The sequence below is a fragment of the Megalobrama amblycephala genome, linkage group LG4 (genome assembly GCF_018812025.1).
Source record: "Megalobrama amblycephala isolate DHTTF-2021 linkage group LG4, ASM1881202v1, whole genome shotgun sequence".
Classification (NCBI taxonomy): Eukaryota; Metazoa; Chordata; class Actinopteri; order Cypriniformes; family Xenocyprididae; genus Megalobrama; species Megalobrama amblycephala.
Window position 1 is genome coordinate 6830582 of NC_063047.1, and position 21227 is coordinate 6851808.

Consider the following 21227-nt stretch of genomic DNA (forward strand, 5'->3'; position numbering starts at 1 on the left):
CTAAGAAATGAACAGAACTTGTATTAAATATCATTGAAATGATGATACACTCGAGATGAAGACTCGAGTCAAGTCATATCAGTCTTTTAGATAAAGTTGTTTTATTCTACATGGAGTGGGTCACCCCTTTATTGGTGCTGCCATGTTGACTTCACACAATTGATCTTGTCATACAGTTGACAGGGTCTCTAATAATGTTTAATGTAAAACAGAGCTGAGATTAATAATAAAATTGGGGCATTTTTTAAAAATCTGAATAAAAAACAGACAAATGTGAAGGCTAATTTTATAGCCTTCCCTTTTCTTTAAAAGCACCTTTTTATGATTTCAAAAATGTTATAATTTCAACTAGAAATACAATAGCCTTTGGTAGTTTGGTTATCATTGTTCCATTCAGCGTGACTCAACCTCAGGTTACTGTCTGTCCCTGTAAAAAGTGTACTTGCATTAAAGGGACAGAAAAATGAGAATTTTTGTCATCAATTACTCGCCCTCAAATTGTTCCAGACCTGTATGAGTTTCTTTCTTCTGTTGAACACAAAAGAAGATATTTTAAAGAGTGTTGGTAACCAGACAATTGACGGTAGCCATTGATTTCCATAGTAGGAAAAAAAACTATGAAAGTCAACGGCTACCGTCAACTGTCTGGTTTCCGTTTTTTTTTTTTTTTTATTTTATTTTTTATGTTCTTTTATATTCAATAGAAAAAAAGAAACTCATATAGGTTTGGGAGGGCGAGTGAGTGATGACAAAATTTTTGGATGTACTATCCCTTTAACCTTAAGTCATCTCAGAGGCAGAGAACAAGTGTTTGGGCTGCTATACCCGGTTAGTGTTTTAATATTATGTAGCGTGCAGGGTTTTCTGTGGTTACCCATGTGTCAACCACACTGTAATATTGTCTGGCTTGTTTCAGTTTGACTCACTAACTTGCCAGGCAGCAGGAACGAATAAAAAAGCGAAACCTCAAATACTGTGACACATTTTAAGGCATAAAAAAAGTTTTGGATATCTAAGAAATTCCAGATATGTATTTGGATTGATGCTGTCTGTTTGCGGTATTTATAGACTGGTTATTTTGACTACGTTTACAATTCCATTTCATGGATTTCATTTATCAAATTAATTTTTTTATAGAACGAGAAGGATAAAAGAACTCATTGTACATGGATGAAAGTACATTATGGTTTAGTTATAACCCTTTTTTATTTCCTTGTTTCAAGAGACCAGTCTTTGTTCTTTTTTTGGTCATTGTTGGTGCCTGATATAGCTTGAGGCCACACTGAAATTTTGACATGGTAATGTTTGGGCTGGCCGTCAGAATGCATCAGGCTGTTTATGCATATGGACGTCATTGCATGGTCTACTCTGTGCCTGTTTCCTTGTGCTCCTTGGGAAATGGGTCAGGATGCTGGGTAAAATTAGTCAGGAGATGCAGGAAGTTGCCGCAAGGCTGGAGAGGATGCAGCTTTAGGAGTGTGTGTGTGTGTGTAAGAGAGATAGAGAGGAACAACTGGACATATATAGGCAGAGGGAATCTGTTGAGTTTTAAGGAAGTCTTGTTTCCTCTAAAGACCTGACAGTTTCAGGTTTCACGTTTCACATTTACCAGTCAAGATAACGTTCTTGTGTTTGGTGCACGTCCTTTAGGCTGCATGCGTCAGAGTTGAGCTTTGCGATGGATAGCTCATCATCAGCAGGTATGCAGGGTTAAATGCAACCCTTTTTCAAGACCTGCAGCTATCATTATACAGCAATTATCTTTTTGCTCATTTGAGCACTCATTTTAACTTCTATAATGAGGAAGATTTGCCCTATGTGACGTTTACGGCAATTAGCAGGTTAGAATTGCTATGCAGGTTTTGACATCTCAACCTTTTTTCTTTTTTTTTTTTTTTTTTTTTTTTTTTTTTTGATTCACTTCTGTTCAATGTTTACCTGCGTGGTATTTAACCGCATAGTCAATGTCACTTTTTACAAGCCGTGAAAGCATGTTCAAAGGTGATCGTGTCAACAAGACAGGGGCTTTTGTTTGTTGGTTATGAAACTGTGGATCTTCAATAGCTAAACATCAGATTCCAGCTTTTGAGCTCCTTTCTGAATGCTACATTTCATGGTGGTACTTTTTTTGTTATAAACTTTAAGCTGATGTTGGTCATCTCAGTTGTGAGTTTCATGTGTAGAAGCTTATTATTTATACATTAAAGCTCAAGTCACAGGTTAAACGGGTAAAGATTAACCAGCATATGTATTCGCTTGTAAAACCTAACCGGATGTGAGGTGGCGTCACGCGATAAAAGGTATCTATTTCATTTTAATGAGAGTTTTTGTCCTAACCTGACGTTACGGCGATACGCAATGATTATTTTTTAGAAATGATTTCTGTATTTTGCAACGTTGCGGCTGGAACAACAACAAAGTATAACAATGATAATCTCAGATAATGTTTATGTGCTTTAATGTTAAAAGCATCAAATGTGAGCTTTGTGTGGCCTTTTATAGCTGTATTGAAAGCGACAATGGATTATTCACCTCAGATTTTGTAAATAAATGAAACGAGAACTTTCATACTTCAAACTGTCAACTCAATGTGAACAAACAAGTGTATTCTATGACAAAGATTGTTTTTGTTACTCAGTATGTAGGTTTTTTTTTTACTTTAAAATTGTTATTTTTATGAATTTGATTATGTACTTATTAGGGATGCTAATGATTATTCGACACTCGCTCAGAGTCTTGCAGAACATGCAAATTCTCAGGTCTTCTTGCACTTCTGTAAAATTCTAAAACATACGGAACCGTCTGCTCTCTAAACACTCGGGGTATGGTGTCATACACTGAACAGTCCGAGCAACGGCGCTTCAAGACGAACACACTTAAATATTTTTCTAATGTTAGACCTGATTACTTGCAAAATAGTTGGCTGTTGTTAATCAATGTAGCTGATAGCAGTGGCAGAGATTCTCATAGCTTGTGCTTGTGAAAGGCAGCTGTATCTTAGCTGAAATTCCATTACAATTGCCCTGGAGTAGGAAGAGGATTTAGGTGGCGTCATCCCGATTCTATATGCCCAATGGCAAATGGCAGGATCTTTCTGAGTAGCCCATGACTCATCAGGCTGTTAGTATGCACTCATCATTTACTTGCTCTCATGTTGTCCAAAACCTGTTGATATTTTCTGCCACTGAGCATATTTTTGACTTTGACAATTGCAATCAATGTGCACTGAAACTTTCAAGCCTCTAAAAAGACATAAAACACCATGAAAGTATCATAAAAGTGGCCCAAAGGACTCATTCTATTCTCACTATAAGTCCACTTTTATTATATTTTCATTGTGCTTCTGTGTCCTTTTTTGAAGCTTGAAAGCTTCTTTCCTATTCATTTTTACTGCCTAATTTGCATGGCTGATGCATTGACTTCCATTTGCATATCTGAACCACTGATTGGCTGATGCGAATATGGAAAAACTATGATTTAAATGAGTTGTCAGAAAGGTGTGGGATTTATATTACAGGCATGGCTACCTAAAGCATTCCATAACTCAAGAGGACAGCCAAATTAACTCTTGCCTAAGGGAACAGAAACTTGCTGTCACCATTTTGCACCATGCGATGAACCACACCCTGTCTAGCTAGGAAGGAAGCAGCACTATCTATCAACATAAGATGGTTCACTACAAGCTAATAAACTTCAAACAAGTTGACTGTGGCTTAAACTCAAAGCTGATTTGCTGATAGACAAAACATTTATTATTGTTGAAAACAATTAAGCTACAATGCATTTTTTCAGGATTCTTAATGTTCAAAAGATCTACTAGAAAAGATCTGCTCCCAAAAAAAAAAAAAAAAAAAAAAAAAAAAAACATTTTTAATGTAAGTGTATATAGACGCTGAGTATTCACAATATACTCAGTGATTTTACTGGTGAAACAAATTCAAGCAACATTGAGTATTTCAATGATTTTTGAAAGCATATTCAAAATAGCCAAAATATTTTATAGTCACATAAGGGATGTCAGATTTCATGAATGATGGGCTTTCCAAATCTGGAAAGTTCAGAGAGTGCACATTCTGTGTGGCCCTGCAGATAAATCATCTCAATGTATTCAAATGCCTTTCCATTTAGAGAGTGCATTGATTTGGATTAGAAGACATCATATCAACCTCTGCTATGATGACATCAGGACAGATTAAACTGGTGCAACCTAACTCTTAAGTTGAATTTTGATGTTGTTAACCTTCCCTCTGGGTTTAGCCTTCATGCTCGAGACAAACAGGATAAGGCAACAGTGAACGTCCTTAACAACATTCTCATACCCTTGTAGTCGTATATATATCAGGGCCCAGTGTGCCATAATGAACCCAATAGTGTCAAATGAATTCTAGTTATACAAGGCTGTGGCTGGCAGGAGTGAAGGATGTGGTTGTTGAGAAGATTTAAATGAAATTTTTAAACAGAGCCATGTATGGTGTTTTAACTGAGTCAAGTGTAAAATGGCTTTGTCTGACTACATGCGAAAACCCTCTCCCTATCTTGTGCTCACTTTCTTACACTCCTGCATTTAGAACTGTCACTCACTTGGTCTTTTGCCTTTTCTCTGCTGCAGCTTTCTCTGTTAGAGTCCAGCAGTGTATCTGGATTTTGTAGAAATAAAAACAGATACACGTGCAGTAAGGAAATGTCCACTATCGATATGAATGTGAGTGAGTGGACTGGTTCATGTAGATTTATATACACGTAATGGGATATAGGTTCATATCATTAAATTATTTGTGCATCAGTTTTCCACTTTTCATATAAAAATATATTTAATTGATAACATATCTATTACTATTATATATTTCCTCATATACACTACTGTATAAAAGTTTGAGTCTGTAAGATTCTTAATGTTTTTGAAATGACTCTTTCGGGCTGCATTTATATGATCACAAAATACAGTTAAAATAGTAATATTGTATAATATTATTACAATTGAAAATAACTATATATAACTATAATATTTTAATATATTTTAAAATGTAATTTTAAACCAATCCAAGTGCACTCCAGCTGTAAAACAGTGTCCGATTAGTCTCTACACATTGTCCCTACTCCCTACCCACTATACCCCCCACCATACCCAAACTCCTGTTGAACTTTCAAGGGATGGTGGAAAACACTGTCATGATTGCTACGCAGTTGGATCACGGAAGTTCTGTAGCTTTAGCCAAGCAGCATGTCATGTCACTCTGTGATCTACGCATCATATTGTGTGCTTCTCAAATGGAAGGCTGCATCCTTGTCCTTTCTCAGCTGCCACATCATCAAGCACCCCTGAAGGCTGTCTCAATTTGAAGGATCCTTGGAAGACTACATGAGTCTATCTGTTATGATTTTACAGATTACATTTTCATGTAAAGCAGTTCTTTTTTCACGCTCTGAAAAGAGAGCACTTCTAATATGTCAGCAAATTTAAAAGTACTTGTTCAGTAATGGTCATATTCCCTATATTCACTGTAAAGCCAAGCTCCTAAGCAACTATTAAGCAAGTGGTTAAGTAATACCGGTTAAGTATTGTGATAACCCCCATCCGCTTTGAATTTAAGAGATTAAGGATAATGATTAATCGATTAATTGATCGTTAATTTAAACAACGATCAGTTATGGGAATTTAAGTTGATATACCCATTCGGAAAGAAGAGTGCACGTGTTCTCTGATCATCTTTTGGATAAGGCTTCCCCAGCCTTCACATTCTGTTTCACCATGAATCCGTTAGACCAGTGATGCCACAGTGCTGTGTTACAAGGCTTCCTTTGTGCACTGCCGAGTTCAGGAAGTGAAGGAATTGCCTCAGATGGTTGTGGAGGCGGTATCACCCTGATTCATTGCCCAGAAATCATTGTGAAGTGAGAGTCTGCCTCAATAAAAAAGAGAGATGTTGGCTTTTTCTCTTGATGGTTAAATGAAAGTTTAAAGTATTAGTCCACTTTTAAATAAACTTTTCCTGATAATTTACTCACCCCCATGTCATCCAAGATGTCCATGTCTTTCTTTCTTCAGTCGAAAAGAAATTAAAATTTTTGATGAAAACATTCCAGAATTTTTTTCCATATAGTGGACTTCAATGGGCACCAAACAGTTGAAGGTCAAAATTAGTTTCACTGCAGCTTCAAATTGTTCTACACGATCCCAGATGAGGAATAAGGATCTTATCTAGAGAAACAATCACTCATTTTCTAAAAAAAAATAAATAAATTTTATACATTTTAACAAGAAATGCTCATCTTGAACTAACTCTCTTCTTCACCTCTATTAGAATTCCAGCAGTGTAGACACTGCTAAGTATATTACTGCCTTCCTCAGGTCAAAGTTTGAACTAATTTTTATATGCAATATGCTAGTGCAAGTATATAACAATTAGTTCAAACTTTGACCTGTGGAGGGCATTCCAAATCCTGGAATGTTTTCATCAACAACATTAATTTCTTTTCGACTGAAAAAAGAAAGACATGGACATCTTAGATGACATGGTGGTGAGTAAATTATCAGGAAAAGTTTTTTTAAAAGTGGACTAATCCTTTAAGATCATCTTCAGACGGTAGCTAATTTGATTTTGCGGTCAGTCATCTATACATCATTTAGTGCATCATTGATGGAGTAATTCTTTTGTCTCGCTCCTCATAAGCAGGCATCCTGACCGCCAATTTTCTACAGCTTGGAAGCATTTGTTAAAGTCACCATAAATTATGAATTGCAACTAGGAGTGCAACAGATCACAGTTGACCTGTATGGACCAGGTCCACGAACTGGAACTTGAACTAGGGTCACCCGAGCTGCCCACAAGGTGTATTATTTTCAACTTGACTGCAATGTTTTATTCTCCATCATGAATGAACATTTATGTTATGTCATCGCAGATTAAAATCTTTAAATCCGAATATTTATTGCATTTATGAAGAAAAGGCTGTAACGCTTATTCCAATCAATGGTGTACAATGTCTTTGGGAGGATTGCTGAGGCAGATTGCAGGCAAAAGTCATTTTAGGATAGTTTGTGATTTGGTCTTGGTGACTTAGGAGTCCTCTTGACTACTCCTAACACTTCACAGATTTAGGAACTAGTTTTAGCATTAAAATGCTTTGTGAAATACTCTTCTAGTTCTAAATTTAGGACTGGCACACCCATTATTTTTGTCATTAAGAGTTTCTCCTAAATCGGCAAGTTAGGACCTACTTTTAGCCTTAAAGGCCATATTGCAGGTTTAAAAAAATTTCTCGAGATGAATATATAACCTTGTACGAAAATACCATATGAAAAGGTACTGCAGGATTTAAAAATGTTTTGCAGAACATAAGGGCACAAATTTAGTAGATAAAGTAACCGCTTCTTTTTTTTTTTTTTTTTTTTTTTTTTCCCCAACGTCACATCATTTTACGTCACGAGAGGATCCGTTCGGTGGGCTCTGTGTCAGTGTTGCCAAGCCTGCGGTTTTCCCGCGGAATTGGGCTACATTTACACTGTTGCCACGGGTTGTTTTTTCATGTCCGCGGGTTGAATCGACCCCAAATAATGTGATATTTATCACCTGGAATGCAAATTTTACCAGGGCCAAAAACTTCGATTTTACCGTGGGACCCCCCTGAAATGCATTTAGGCTAGTTTTGAGGAGGGGTTTGTTGTGAAAACCTGGCAACCCTGCTCTGTGTTGACTCGGAGCAGAGTAGGTTGGTATTCAGTAGGAGTGGTCGTGAATCAGTGTGTTTTTGGTAGTTTAAGGACGGCGCTATCTTCTGTGCCTGCTTGGGTGCATTTTGTGCAGGTGAAAAGACGGGACTTCATTATCCCAGTGATATGATGGAGTTCAACATAAAGAATAATATTAAATGAATACATTTTTTTTTTTTTTTTACAATTTCCCCAGTGTCCGATCTGTCATTGCGATCCATTGTTTTCCTCCGCATTCCCTCATGTTACGTCACTTCCGGATTGGCATGTTTCTGATGCAGAAGTAAAATTTTCTCACAAAAATGACTCCAGAAGCCTAAGTAGCATATTTTTACATATATTTTATTATTATTATTTTTCTATACATTGACTCTCTGAAGCTCTAACCTGCAATATGCTCTTTAAGATGTTTTGGGAATACACTCCTGATGTGTATCATTATATTGGATCTGTGCATTAGGTCTTAAAGTGACAGCAGCCTATCAAAATCTGCTGCTGTCTGTCATTAATTTTAATCAAACAACAAAACACATTTATAACAAAGATTAAGTAACAAATGAAAAGCAAAGTTACAATACTTTTTTTCCCTGATCCGAAAAATGATCCGATCCGTGACTCAAACCGTAATATCAGCCGAACCATGAGCTTAGTGATCCATTGCACCACTAATTGCAATAGATTTTACTTTCTTTTTTTTTTTTTTTTTTTTTTTTTTTGGACACTTTCAAGTGAAACAGAATATGCAGTGAGGGGAAAAAAGATATAACTTGATTTTATCCGTCAGAAAATGATTGAATCATAAGATTTGGCTTGTAGTCTCTGTAGTTCTTGTCAGGTCTTGTAGATTCCATATATTTATTTAGTGCACCTGTTGAAAACATGACATGCCCAAATCTTTTTCTTTTTTTTTTTTCACCTCTCTCTCTCTTGGTCAAGCATGCTTATTTGGCTGCCAGCATGTCTGTATGGCACGTTCACCTGGCAGCTTTTACCACCTATTTTCTTAAAGGAATAATTTGTTTGACTTTGGAGTTTTTCCCCTCTTTTCCACCTCGCTTATGAATGCCCATGCGGCCATGCGACATGCGCATTTTACTTTCTCTTTCGAATTACAGTAGTGGCAGTTGCTTAAATGGTGGGTTCATTATTCTTAATGAAAACCACAACAACAAAACAGTACGACAAACTCTTATAGTAAAAATAGAACTTTTATTAACCAAACGAATATGATGGACTGTTTTTAGCATTGATAATAAGGAATGTTTCTTGAGCACCAAATCAGCATATTAGAGTGAAGGATCAAGTGACTTTGAAGACTGAAGTAATGGCTGCTGAGAATTCAGCTTTGCCATCAATACAATGGAAAATAGAATTAAAGTAATTCAAATTGAACAGAACAGTTATTTTAAATTGTAATAATATTTAACAAGATTACTGTTTTACTGTATTTTTGATCAAATAAAAGCAGCTTTGGTGAGCATAAGAGATTTATTTATTTTTTATTTTTTTTCCAAAAGCATTAAAAAAAATCTTACCGACACCAAACGGTAGTAGGCCAGCAGCCAATTACTGCACAAAGAGAGAGTAAACTGTGCGGTTTTGTCCCAGTAACCCACCTTGCAAACCTGTATCTATCTTGAAGCAGGTTACGATCAAACATCTTCTGACCCTTGTTTTCTCTATACTGTGTGGCTGAGAATCCTAGACCAACAAACTTGTTTTTACCGCAGCTTGTTTTGGATGACAACACTTCTGGCCATCTGTAACCACTTTTGTTCTTGTAGGCAGCCTACTAACATGGCTGGTGTGACCGTGTAAATTCCATCCTCGGTTCTTTGTGGTATTATTTGTGCAGATTTTAATGGATGAGGAATGTGAGAGCAAGCCTCCCTGTCTCATTGTTCTCATTGCAGCATTCCTTGGAAAACTGTCCAGCATCTTTCTGGACATCGTCTGGAATTTTATGCATTAGTGCCCATTGCCCAGGGAAACATTCCCAACCTTAAACTGTATAACCCAGAACACAAGCATGGCAAAGTGAAATAGTAATGCACTCTTTTACTCTAAACCAGTACGTTTATTAGAGGTTATCCACATTTTTTTGTTCACTTTGCAATAAATTCTCAGTGTCTTTGCCAGGGTTGCTTGGGTACTCTGAGATTGTTTAGCATTCCCATGCTAATAGTGACACACAAGGATGCAGTTGCGCGCTATTGAATAAAAGCATTGCTGGTATCACTTGGAATGTAAATGGACAAAAAGATCAGTTTACGGTCTGGGTTGATTTGGCAGTAAGCTGGCTTGCAATCCTCATTAACCTGCCTCGAAATAATGAGTAATTTAGAGTCTGATTGCTTAAAGTAATAACACACTTCTTCACAATAAATTATTATACCTCAAATCAAATGTGCATAATACTTATATAATATTTTTGGTTAGTGGTTTGTTCTACACTGTAAAAAATTATGCTGTTATATTTATGGTGTTTCTCGTGTTTCTAGAAATTTACTGTAAACGATACCCCAACAATGTTTCCAGTATTTCGGGATGGCATTTTGGTGTCTGTATATTTTAAAGCTTAAAGCTGTATGTTTCGTAGTGATATATTGTTAATATCACAATGTACTTGCACTACCAAAATCTACTTTTTGCCTTAATTGGGTGTATCACACACAGTTTCTGCCAATCTCATGTTAATCTTGAGTACATATAGAGCAGTGTTGGGTAAGTTACTTCAAAAAAGTAATTAATTACTAATTACTAATTACAACATCAATGTTGTATTTAAAATACTTTTCTAATTACTCTGCCTGAAAAGTAATTTAATTACTCAATAAGTAACTTATTACTAATTCTTAAAATCCCTATAAACATTGACCAGATAGACAATAAAAAGGAAACTCTCTTAAGAATTTAAATATGAATCAAACATGGACTAGTTTAGCCTTTTATAGCTTTTTAAAACATTTTAACTTTATTAAAACATACTATAATACTTTTATTTACTTTATAATACTTACATTTTTTTAGTAACAAATAGGGATGTCACTATACCAAAAATCTAGTAGTCGGTACTGATGCCACCAAAAGTGCACAGTACTTGATACCAAAGTCGATACCACGGTAAAGATATAATACAAATAAAACATCGAATCAAATATAAAATAACTGCATAGTCATAACTGTATAAATTAAATATGAATATATGCCAAGAAGGGCATTTTGACATAACTGTGTGTGTATTTGAACGTTTATGTGTAATAAAGCGCGAAAATTTGACACTCGCGAGAAGCGGCTATGTGTGTGCGCTTTGGTCGAGAGCGCACTGACTGAAGACCAGAGAGCGTGCGCAGTTTTTTTTCTCTAGGACATAGCTTACATTTTACCGTAATGTTCTTGCCTACCTGTTTCAAAAAGTGAAGTTATTGGAATATTTCCATTCAGCAAAACAGCCGCTCGCTTCTGCCTACATATTCAGACAGACAACTGGTGCGAAATTGCGAACTCACGCACAACTGCACTACAGCTAACAATTTTAAAGAGGCAGCGTTCACTTTTACCTTCAGATGACAAATTTAGATTTTAAATTCAATATTGATTTATACAGAACTGTTGAACTAATTTACAGTATGTAACGCAAGTACATTTATAAGTAATTGTAATTAAATTACCTAAAAATGAACAGTAATCCCTTACTTTACTTTTTCAGTGGACAAGTAATTTAATTACGAAAAATGCCGAGCTCGTGGAGGCGTGCCTGCCATCAGTGCTGTGGGCGGAGCTAAAGAGTCACGAGCACACGCAACTTTTGTGTCTGCTAGCTGCGATATCATTATAAATAAAAAGGGAACAAACATGTTTGTGTTGTTCACATTTTATGCACTTGCGCGCCTATTGCCAACAAAACACAGACATCTGATGGAGTTTTACTCACCACCATCGATCTGCAAATCCAGCGCCGAACTGGGACTTGTTTACAAAGTATTCATCACGAAATTCCGGGAACAAACAAACATACATGCACAACCCCGTTGCTGCCCCGGGAAAAACAAACTTCATATACTGTTCTCTTGACGCTGGGTTCTTTGGTAATCTTTTCCTCACATCCGAAAACACACTCCTTCGGTGACAGGAGCTGCATCTCATTCAGGAGGCTGCATCCTCCGGAGGTTGCATTTGAAGGCTGCATACGTTATCAAGGATGTCTTATTTAAGAAAAATAACCGTAATAAAATTGACTGATATTCATTGTGAGGCGTAAAATACTGTAATTTCTTTTTTACGTTGCAATCTAACGCTTATTTTTCTTAAATGAGACCGATGATGTATGCAGCCTTCAAAGGGTGCAGCCCCTGAATTGGGACACAGCCATTGTTGAAAAATTTCTCTGCTTCCGTATCCCGAACGAAGCATGTTGATGGGCGTGCTCTTGTTCTTGGTGATGTGTGTGTGTGCACACTTATCAGGGAGAAGTGCCTATACAAGGAATTCTGCTCTCTTTTGACATCATACAGGCCATACTCGAAAAAAACTCTACGAAACCCGGTCCAAAACAACGGAAGTAGTGTATTTGGCACAGAAATACTGACATGCGTCCAACTCGTGTTTTGAAACTTTGGCCATGTTTAGCATGAGAATGCAACTCTTTTACAGTGTAAGTAAGTCTGAATGCATGAAATAGCATTACACCCCCACTTTAAAATGTAATGATAATCACCAGAACTAAATAACAGAAAATGTAGCACAAAATTATAGATAACAAAAATGAGAAGAGAATGACTTCTGGGAATATCCTTTTACTGTTTTTACAAGATAAATTATATGGCAATTCGTAGTTTGTACTTCCAAAAACTAACAATTTACAATTTTTTTTTTTTTTTTTTTTTTTTTTTTTACTGTAAATGGCAAGGTAATTTAACCTTTTTCATGTTGTAATGTTGAGTAATAGTATAGAGTAGACTCTTCATGTCTACAATAGCCAATAAAGACATTGAGTATAATGTCAATGTATTTCGTCTCTGATTTGTGAAATGTTTAAATATCCTGTAACTCCTTTCATAAAGGTCTGCTTTTCTTATTTTGCTGACAAAAGCACAAACTGAGGTAAACTTTTTTTTTTTTTTCTTTTTTTTTCCCTTGTGCAGTTCAAAGAAATCACAGCTGCTTCTTGGTTTGTTTTTTTTGTTCTTTAATTCATATAAGGGTGGCGAGCTTCAGTTTTGTAGTGTGTGCTTGGTTGAAGTAAACTAAAACCCTCAAAATATTCAAAAAAATCATTTGGCAGGTTATTTGACTTAATCTATGGCTTGGAGTGATAGTGGTCAGCCTGTCTGCTAAAATAGACCCTGTATTGTAGCCTTTTTTGGCTGAAAATTATCTCAATGTGATTCAGTTACACATCAGAGATCTGCTTTGAGAGTCTCAGCGTCAACTGGGTATATTATGTACTTAAAAGGCCAAATTTACTTGTCTACTTGGTTCTACCTTTTTTTTTTTTTCTTCTTTCCATTCTTTCCTGCTGTGGTATTTTGCTGGTGTTGCTAGGCGATTCACGAGTGTTGGTAAATACAGGCTGGATTTCACCATGTGTTACTTGGCAGTAAGTCCTTGCTCTACTTTGACAGCAAGACTCTGCCTTCAGACAGCCAACCGCAGTTCGACTACATGAACCTGCTGATTCAAATCTACACAAAGTGCCACGCCCCTCTCTCTTTTTCCCCTCACGCTATTAATCACTTTTTCTCTTGCTCCACCTGGCCTACAACATAACTGCCAAGAAAGTTACAGTTGTGAGCCCATGCTAACCCCTCTCACAGGAGATGCAAATGTGAGGCAGAGTATCTGCGTATTACATTCATGGAAGAGTTTTCTTGTGACATTCCATTGTGCCAGTGTGGTGCAGAGACTAAATGCCAGCAGCAGGATATTGGTGAGCAGATCAGGCACAAGGTCAATACGTTTCATCTGGATTCACGGCCACATGCCATGTTGGGTCTTCAGAGCGGTGCAGATGTCAAATCAAGTGCAGCTTTGTTAATTTATGAAGCAAATCCTGTCTCCAAATGTGCATATGAGAACTACGGCAGTGCCAAAGTGCAAGACAGGAAAAAAAAGTGGAGGAATCATTCCACTTGAAAAGTTTTTGTACTTGTGTTTAAGTCAACCATGGATAATTTATTCCATCACAGAAATGGTCTGATAATTATGGGCCTTCAGAGTGAATGGTGTTTTGGCTGATCACCTGATCTCAGTGTGGTGATCTCATTGAGGTGACTGCAGAGACATGATCGCTTTATATGATGAACAGATTGAATTTAGGCTTTTATTCATATATAAACATTCATCAAGAGAATGAACCTCATTGGGTTCATTGCTTGAACCTCATTGGCACATGCTTGATTTTCCGTTTACCATAACCGATTGAATCATTAAAAATGTAATAACACTGTTAAAAGTAATGTATTTTTTTTAGCAAATCACATTTTTCATACCGTATATTATAACTAAATTCATTTTGTAGAGTTTAAATAGATTTTTATATGTTCAATTTAATTTATTTGAACATATTGGCCAGTTATCAGCCATAACATGGAAATAATAATCAGCTTGTTGTATCGCCCAGAATATTAATATCTGTTCTTCCCAATCTTTAACTATTTTTAGATTCACCCTAGCATTAAATACTGTTTGTTTTGCATAAGCAAGTACATTCCCCAATGAATGGGTTGAAGGCCAGGCTACACTGTCCAGTTAGATTGGATTTAATGGTTAAACACCTTGCTGTTCTAACTGAGAGAATCTTATCTCATTATCTAAGAGTTAGCAGTGTTGAACATGATTGGTTTAGGTCACTGTAAGGCGTTGTTGGAGTTTGAATGCATTTTACAAAGGTTCACTTAAAGTTCACTCCGTTCTTTACTGCATTATATTGTTTGAGAACACCATTCTAGACAAGATCTTTTCCAGTTTGTTGGTTGTCCTTCTGGTACAGTAAGACCATCTGATTATCACTATAGTTATGGTGTATAGTTCCTAGAGGAAAAAACTGTGAAAATACTGTGAATGCTTCTCTCCTTACACACAATCTACACTTCAAGCATAGCAATGTTGGATGCTTGCAGTGATTATAATGGCAGTGATTTTTGCCACTTGCTTCTGAAAACTGTGATTCACTTTTGTATAAGCTTTGAAATTTTTTTGAATTTTGAGGTGTGGCAAATGATGAACTTTACAATAGTGAGGTATTGCATTACATATGCTCTGGATTAAATCTTTCTGTTTGGAATGTATATTTGGCTTGCTTTATATCAGAGAATCGAGATGATGTAGTGATAGATTAAAACAGACAAAAGAATGCAAGCAGTACTATAGGCAAGAGTGAATGTTTGACACAACCTTTGCAGAGACATGAAAATTAAAACCGTACTGAGCCAGGTGAGATATGCATGGCATTTTTTCCCCCCTTTCTTTTGAATTCTTACACTTCCGTGCATTTATCTGTCCATAACCTCTGTGTGCTACACTTTTTAATTTATTTCTCCACACTATTTATTTTCATTTTTAGTTTTCATTTTTATTAATTTTTCTGTTTTAATTCTTTTTTTTCTTCTCAATTTAATAAATTCACTCACATAATTTTTTATTTATTTTTTATTTTTTTACAAGTATTGTATCACTTGTATTGTAGTAATGGACATTAAATTAGGGATGTCAAACGATTAATCACGATTAACCAACCATTAAGTCATTATATATTGATTTATTTCTGAATAGTTCAGTTACAATCTCAACAAACTTGTTTCATTTATTACATAATCTCCTGACTGCAGGTTCTAACTTCAATGGCTCAATATAATATCCATTTAATGTAGGGCTGTCAAATGATTAATCGCGATTAATCGCATACAACATAAAAGTTTGAGTTTGCCTAATATATGTGGGTGTACTGTGTGTAATTATTATGTGTATATATATAAATACAAACACATCCATGTATTTATTTGAGAAATATTTACAAGTATATGTATTTATTTATATTTTTATATAATTTATATTATATATAAATACATTTTTTTTGTACATAAATAACATTTTTCTTAAATATATACATTGATTTGTGTGTATTTATATATACATATTAATTACACACATTACTCATATATATTATGCAAACTCAAACTTTTATTTTGTATGCGATTAATCGCGATTAATCGTTTGACAGCCCTACATTAAATGGATATTATATTGAGCCATTGAAGTTAGAACCTGCAGTCAGGAGATTATGTAATAAATGAAACAAGTTTGTTGAGATTGTAACTGAACTATTCAGAAATAAATCAATATATAATGACTCATATAATCAAACATGGCACACTATAACCAACGCTACAGATAGCTGATTAAATAACTCAGCTTGTTAGTTTTAACTAAATACAATTTGATTGGTCTGCTATGCTACATACTACCCTATACAAGTTACAAGGTAAAGCATGTTCTTGGGGATTTGGGGTTTGTTGTCTTGTAGCTCACTGATGATTCATTCACTGATGAACTTTTGTGTCTCAAACTGTTTTTCTGTACATCTTTATTTGCACAAAAGGCAGTTTGTTGAACCTAAAGCTGCTTTTTGAGAAGTTTGTTGTGAAGAGCCATCTCTGCTGCCCAAACAAACCTTTTCGGTTCCACTTTTGCCCCCTGAGACATTGCAGTCCTTTCTGAACTTATGTTACCAGAACTAATGTCAGGTGGTTGACCTTGGCAGCTTATGGGAAATGAAGCAATGAAAGGGTTGTGAATGAGGAAATGGCAGCAGTTCAGTTTGTTTGGAGAAAGTGTGGTATTTAGAGCCCTCCAGCTGAAGGAACCTGCTACAGTAGTGCCCTGTGCAAGGCCTTCTGTGGTCCTGAAGGAAGTGTGAGATGTAGCATCATGATGACTGATATAAGGTAGGCACAGTCCTCAGGCTGTCTTTTGTTAAAATGATGAACTGAATTTTTTTTTTTTTTTTTAAACTAAGTCACAGAAACAATAGTCTCCGACTAATGTATTTGTAGTTTGTGGTTTCTTTTAAAGAGGTTTAGGAAACATGTTCAGGGGGGTATTGCAAACATGGCAGCATATATACTGGTCACCCGAGTTTGAGCTTGGCTCGTGTCATTTCCTGATCCCAACCCCTTTGTCTCCTTATCATTTCCTGTCTCATGTCTCACTGTCTCCAGGGTATAAAAAAAAAGTTGCACAAAGTTAAAAAATAAAGTATGTAACTGGGTGTATTTTTATTTTTATTTTTTATCATTATGTACAAGCATTAAGAATGGTTGGTTAGAGGCTGAGTTGACATGCAGTGAAAATTAGCGATTTATCCATGCATATGTCCAATCATTTAGTCCATTTAAACCCCTCAAGCTCACGTTCATCTTTCTTCACTTTTGATTGCAAGTCCCCACCTTACATTTTTTCTTTTTTCATAATCCATTGCACTCGGATGTACATCACAATGAAGATCTCTTGATACTTCCATTTCAGGACTTTAAAACAGCATCTTAGGTGTCTTTTACACTAGATTAATTCTTACTGGTCTGTGTAATCATATCAATGTCATAATGCGTCTTTTTTCCTCTAGTGATTCATAGCATGTTTTTAAGAGCTGTGTTAAAGTTTTGATATGCGGCACAGTATTAATGTCAGTTACAGTAACATCAGATAAGGGATAAGAATATTTATATATTATTCCTACGTATTATTTTACATATATTAGCAATGCTTTGTGGGAGTTAAAATCGGCATGAAATGGAAGTTGCCATATAGTCTTTTGTTCCTTGTTCCCTATTATGACAAATGTGAAGTTTGATGAAAGGTTAGGAGGGCACATGAATTAAAAAAAAATATATAATAAATACATATTTACATGGACACTTTTTTTGTTTCAATCAAAATGAAAACATTCCGTTTGATGAATCCGAATCGGGATGATGTGTGAATTTATGTTATAAGCTTAAATCGGATTTGAACTTTTGACATGCACACTGCACGAATATACTAGTGTTGTCAAAAGTACTGATTGCGATACCAAGTCGATACTGAAATTTTAAAAATGTGATGCTTTGAGCGCTGTTGAGCGGATTCATAAACCCCTTTTGATTGGCCTGTGTTCACGCATTCATCAGATATTTCTGAGATTGGCTGCAATGGTCAATGCACGGGAGCGTTTACAAGCACACCGAAGTGTTTGATTTTGAAAGCAGGCGTCTATCAGCAGACCGATAGATGCCTGCTTTCAAACACTCCCGTGTATATCTAAGCACTCTGTGAAGAATGTCATTGATGTCTATTTACAATGTTTTTGAAGCGTTGTAGCCAATCACAGACATATCTGATGAATGCGTGAACACAACTGCCAATCAGATGTTTATGAATCTGCTCAAAGTCACATTTTTTTTTTTGTCACATTTTTAAAAATTCAGTACTGGTATCGCGGTCAGTACTTTTAACAACACTAGAATATACAGAGTTTCCCACTGTTTTCGCATACTAGCCATCATCCTGCCATCGTTTCTTTTCTTTGTTTTAAAAAGCAGACATAATTTTTATCTGTTTCGGGCCCTGATTAGGACACAACTAGCACATGAAGATTTGTGTCATGCTGCTTGTATTTATCAAGCAGCAAAAATGCTCCTTTCTGTACCCAAAAGAAGGCATCTGTGGGAGAGTCTGAAACAAGGACTGCTGGGACGACATTGTCCCGCAGCACTTCTAATGATGATAATTTTTGAATGACGTGACATTCATTTATGACACTATTCAACAACAACAACTCGTTCCATGCAACGTGTCATACGTCATTACGCCATTTCTACATCATTGCACATGCGCAGTACTTTTTAGTTTTGGTTTTCAATCCGATCAAGTGTTTACATGTCCTATCGAACAGATTAGAAAAGGTTTAAACCACCCCTTACAATCCAATTCATTCCAATTGGCATGGTTACATGTGACTTTTATTTAGACTGGTACTAATCCGATTTCAAATGGATTATTAGGGTCCATGTAAACGCAGCTACTGATGTGCAGGAATAAATCATTTCTAATAAATATGACAATATTAAATAATAAAACTAGAATTGTCGATTTTGATTTTATGGTTACTTGAATACACCTGTAAATGTGTCTTCTGTGCAGTGGGTCTTAAGATCGTGGTGTTGAGAGACAGAATTTGTAGCATGTGATTGGTGTAAAACCTATGCTTTACACTGTATTATCATGAAACAAAGTTCAAATTTCTTCCTTAGTCAAACAGCCACACCCACCAATGGGAATTGCTTCCTGACCTCATTCCCCCCCCTGCTGTTACACCAGCCTGAGGCCATCTCGTCCTCTATGCCTAACTATTGACTGCTACTGGAACTACTACACTTTTGATTCTGTGCAGGGCTTGACATTAACACCCGCTAAATGCGGTTGGGTTTCAGCAGTGCCGTGTAACACAGTCACTCCTACTAGCCACTTTGGCGGTGTGAATTTTATATATAATATATATACATTTTTCAGTTGTAGTCTTTTAAAAAGGCATCTGAAATAATAAACTAAGTGCAATGTGGTGTTGTCAAAACTATCAATTTTTCAATACATATCGATCCTGAAATATCTGAAACATTTCCAATACTCCTTTCCCGCTGAATAGATACATGATACCAGCTGCTCTCTCTCTCAACACACAAACCCGCCTCCCCTCACTCACTCATTTTGCTCTGGTTGTTTGTGTTACAGGGCTTGAATTTCGGAGTGGGATTGTGCGTATTGCGCATAATTTTATTCATTCCCGCAGATTTTGTGCTTGCATTCAAAGTGCGCACACATAAAGCCGCCTCTCAGTACTAAATTGAATTATTTTTCGCTGCGTATCACACTTAAACGGCAAATACACACAAAATAATGCTGGTCCTGGTGAGTATTCATGTCAACACAGTTATGTTTTAAGTGAACGTAAACAATTGAGAAAGAAAATGTGTAACGGTATAATGGATCCATGTGACAGGTCTTAAAGTGACAGCAGCTTAAAATACCTGCTGCCAAATTATATAATAATTTGATGTTAAAAATATGAAATAATATTAAAAATATCTATATGGCAGTTTTTCCCTGTCATGTCGGTGTCAAAATTGTGGCCAGTGAAAATGCTGAGTGGCGTAACTTTGGAAAACCGCCAGCTAAAGTGGCTGGTGAGCAAAAAAAGGTGATGTCAAGCCCTGGTTCTATGCATAATGATTGGATTTTATGATGTGGCCATTGCACTCAATATGGAGGCAGATGAATGTGCGCTTGTAGAGGTGGGTTTAAGAGGACTAAATGATTGAAGAAGTCCTACATATGTCAGCGAAATGTCCAGTTATAAAAATTTGATTAAACATAAGGTCAAAACATTAAAAAAAAAAAAAAAAATTAATGTAGGCATGGATGAGTTGTTCATAAGATCTATAACATGAATTTAGAAAATGGAAAGGATGAATTTATTTCATGTCGAATTGAAGTATAATCTACAAGGCAAAAATGATTTATACAACTGTTTAATTTATATTATATTTACACAAATCATCCTGCATTAAAAGTTTGGATACATTTGGATCTTAATATTGTTTGCCCTTTATGTGTATGAATGTTTAAAAAATAATAGAACAAATGCTGTTTTATTTATTTTGTTTTTACAGATTCTGCAACAAACATTTGCAGGTGTTACTTTTTATCCATTGACAAGGCTGTTGGTTAAATTTGGAACCAACGGCAAAAGGAAATAGCACTACTGTTAGTCAGCCAGCCAAGTAGTCTACATGTTCATGCAAATAATCTCATAACCAAACATTGATGATGATATATTGGTCTATATACCATGTAAGATGCTACTAGAATCAAGCACAGAGAGTCTCAACTCCTGCCAAAACTTTTTTTCACCAAGATTATGAAGATATTTAGTTCATATGCAGGTCTAAATATGTCTATTTGGGTGTGCACTACATTACAGACTTAAGCACGTTCTTGTTATTGATCCCCCTGAGCAATGAGGTTTGTGTTTTGCTTTTTTTCCCCCCCTCATCTTTTTCATTGACAGTTTGTATCAGTCCAGCCCTAGTGTTTCTACTGTTTTAGTTGGACCTCAGTTGTTGTTTTTTTTTGGGAAATGGCATGAAGACAGAATGTTCTCGTAATTCAGGTTTGCTTTAGAATTAAAGCAAGACAAGCCGAAACAGATAGCATAGAACCCAATGTGATGTGTTGACGCATATGTGGAGTTTTTTGTGTGAAATAGAGTGAGTAATGTACTCGGAGTGGGGATTTATTCTGTTTTTTTTCCACATTCGGGATAGTGAACCCATCTGGTAACGTGTGCGGTCAAATCGAGCTTGTCCCACTTTGAACTTGCTTTGATTTTTCAGCAGAGCTCTTTGAGATGGATTTCATCATTATTCTGTGTGCCAAACACTTTGAAATCATTTGAATATGTCAGGTTTTTTTGAAGAGCCAC

The 21227-nt window shown here is 36.0% G+C and overlaps 1 protein-coding gene across 3 annotated transcripts in view; it reads left to right on the forward strand.

The window, feature by feature from the left end:
* Positions 1-21227, forward strand: part of coro1ca (coronin, actin binding protein, 1Ca) — a 52337-nt gene that overhangs the window by 4263 nt on the left and 26847 nt on the right. The window contains exon 1 of one of the 3 annotated variants that reach the window (XM_048187074.1): positions 1578-1700. The exons of the other annotated variants lie outside the window; for them this stretch is intronic. Within the exon in view, the coding sequence (XP_048043031.1) occupies positions 1679-1700 (22 nt within the window). The 5' untranslated portion in view covers positions 1578-1678. Of the gene's footprint in view, positions 1-1577; positions 1701-21227 lie in introns of those variants that run through there. 3 annotated transcript variants of the gene reach the window in all.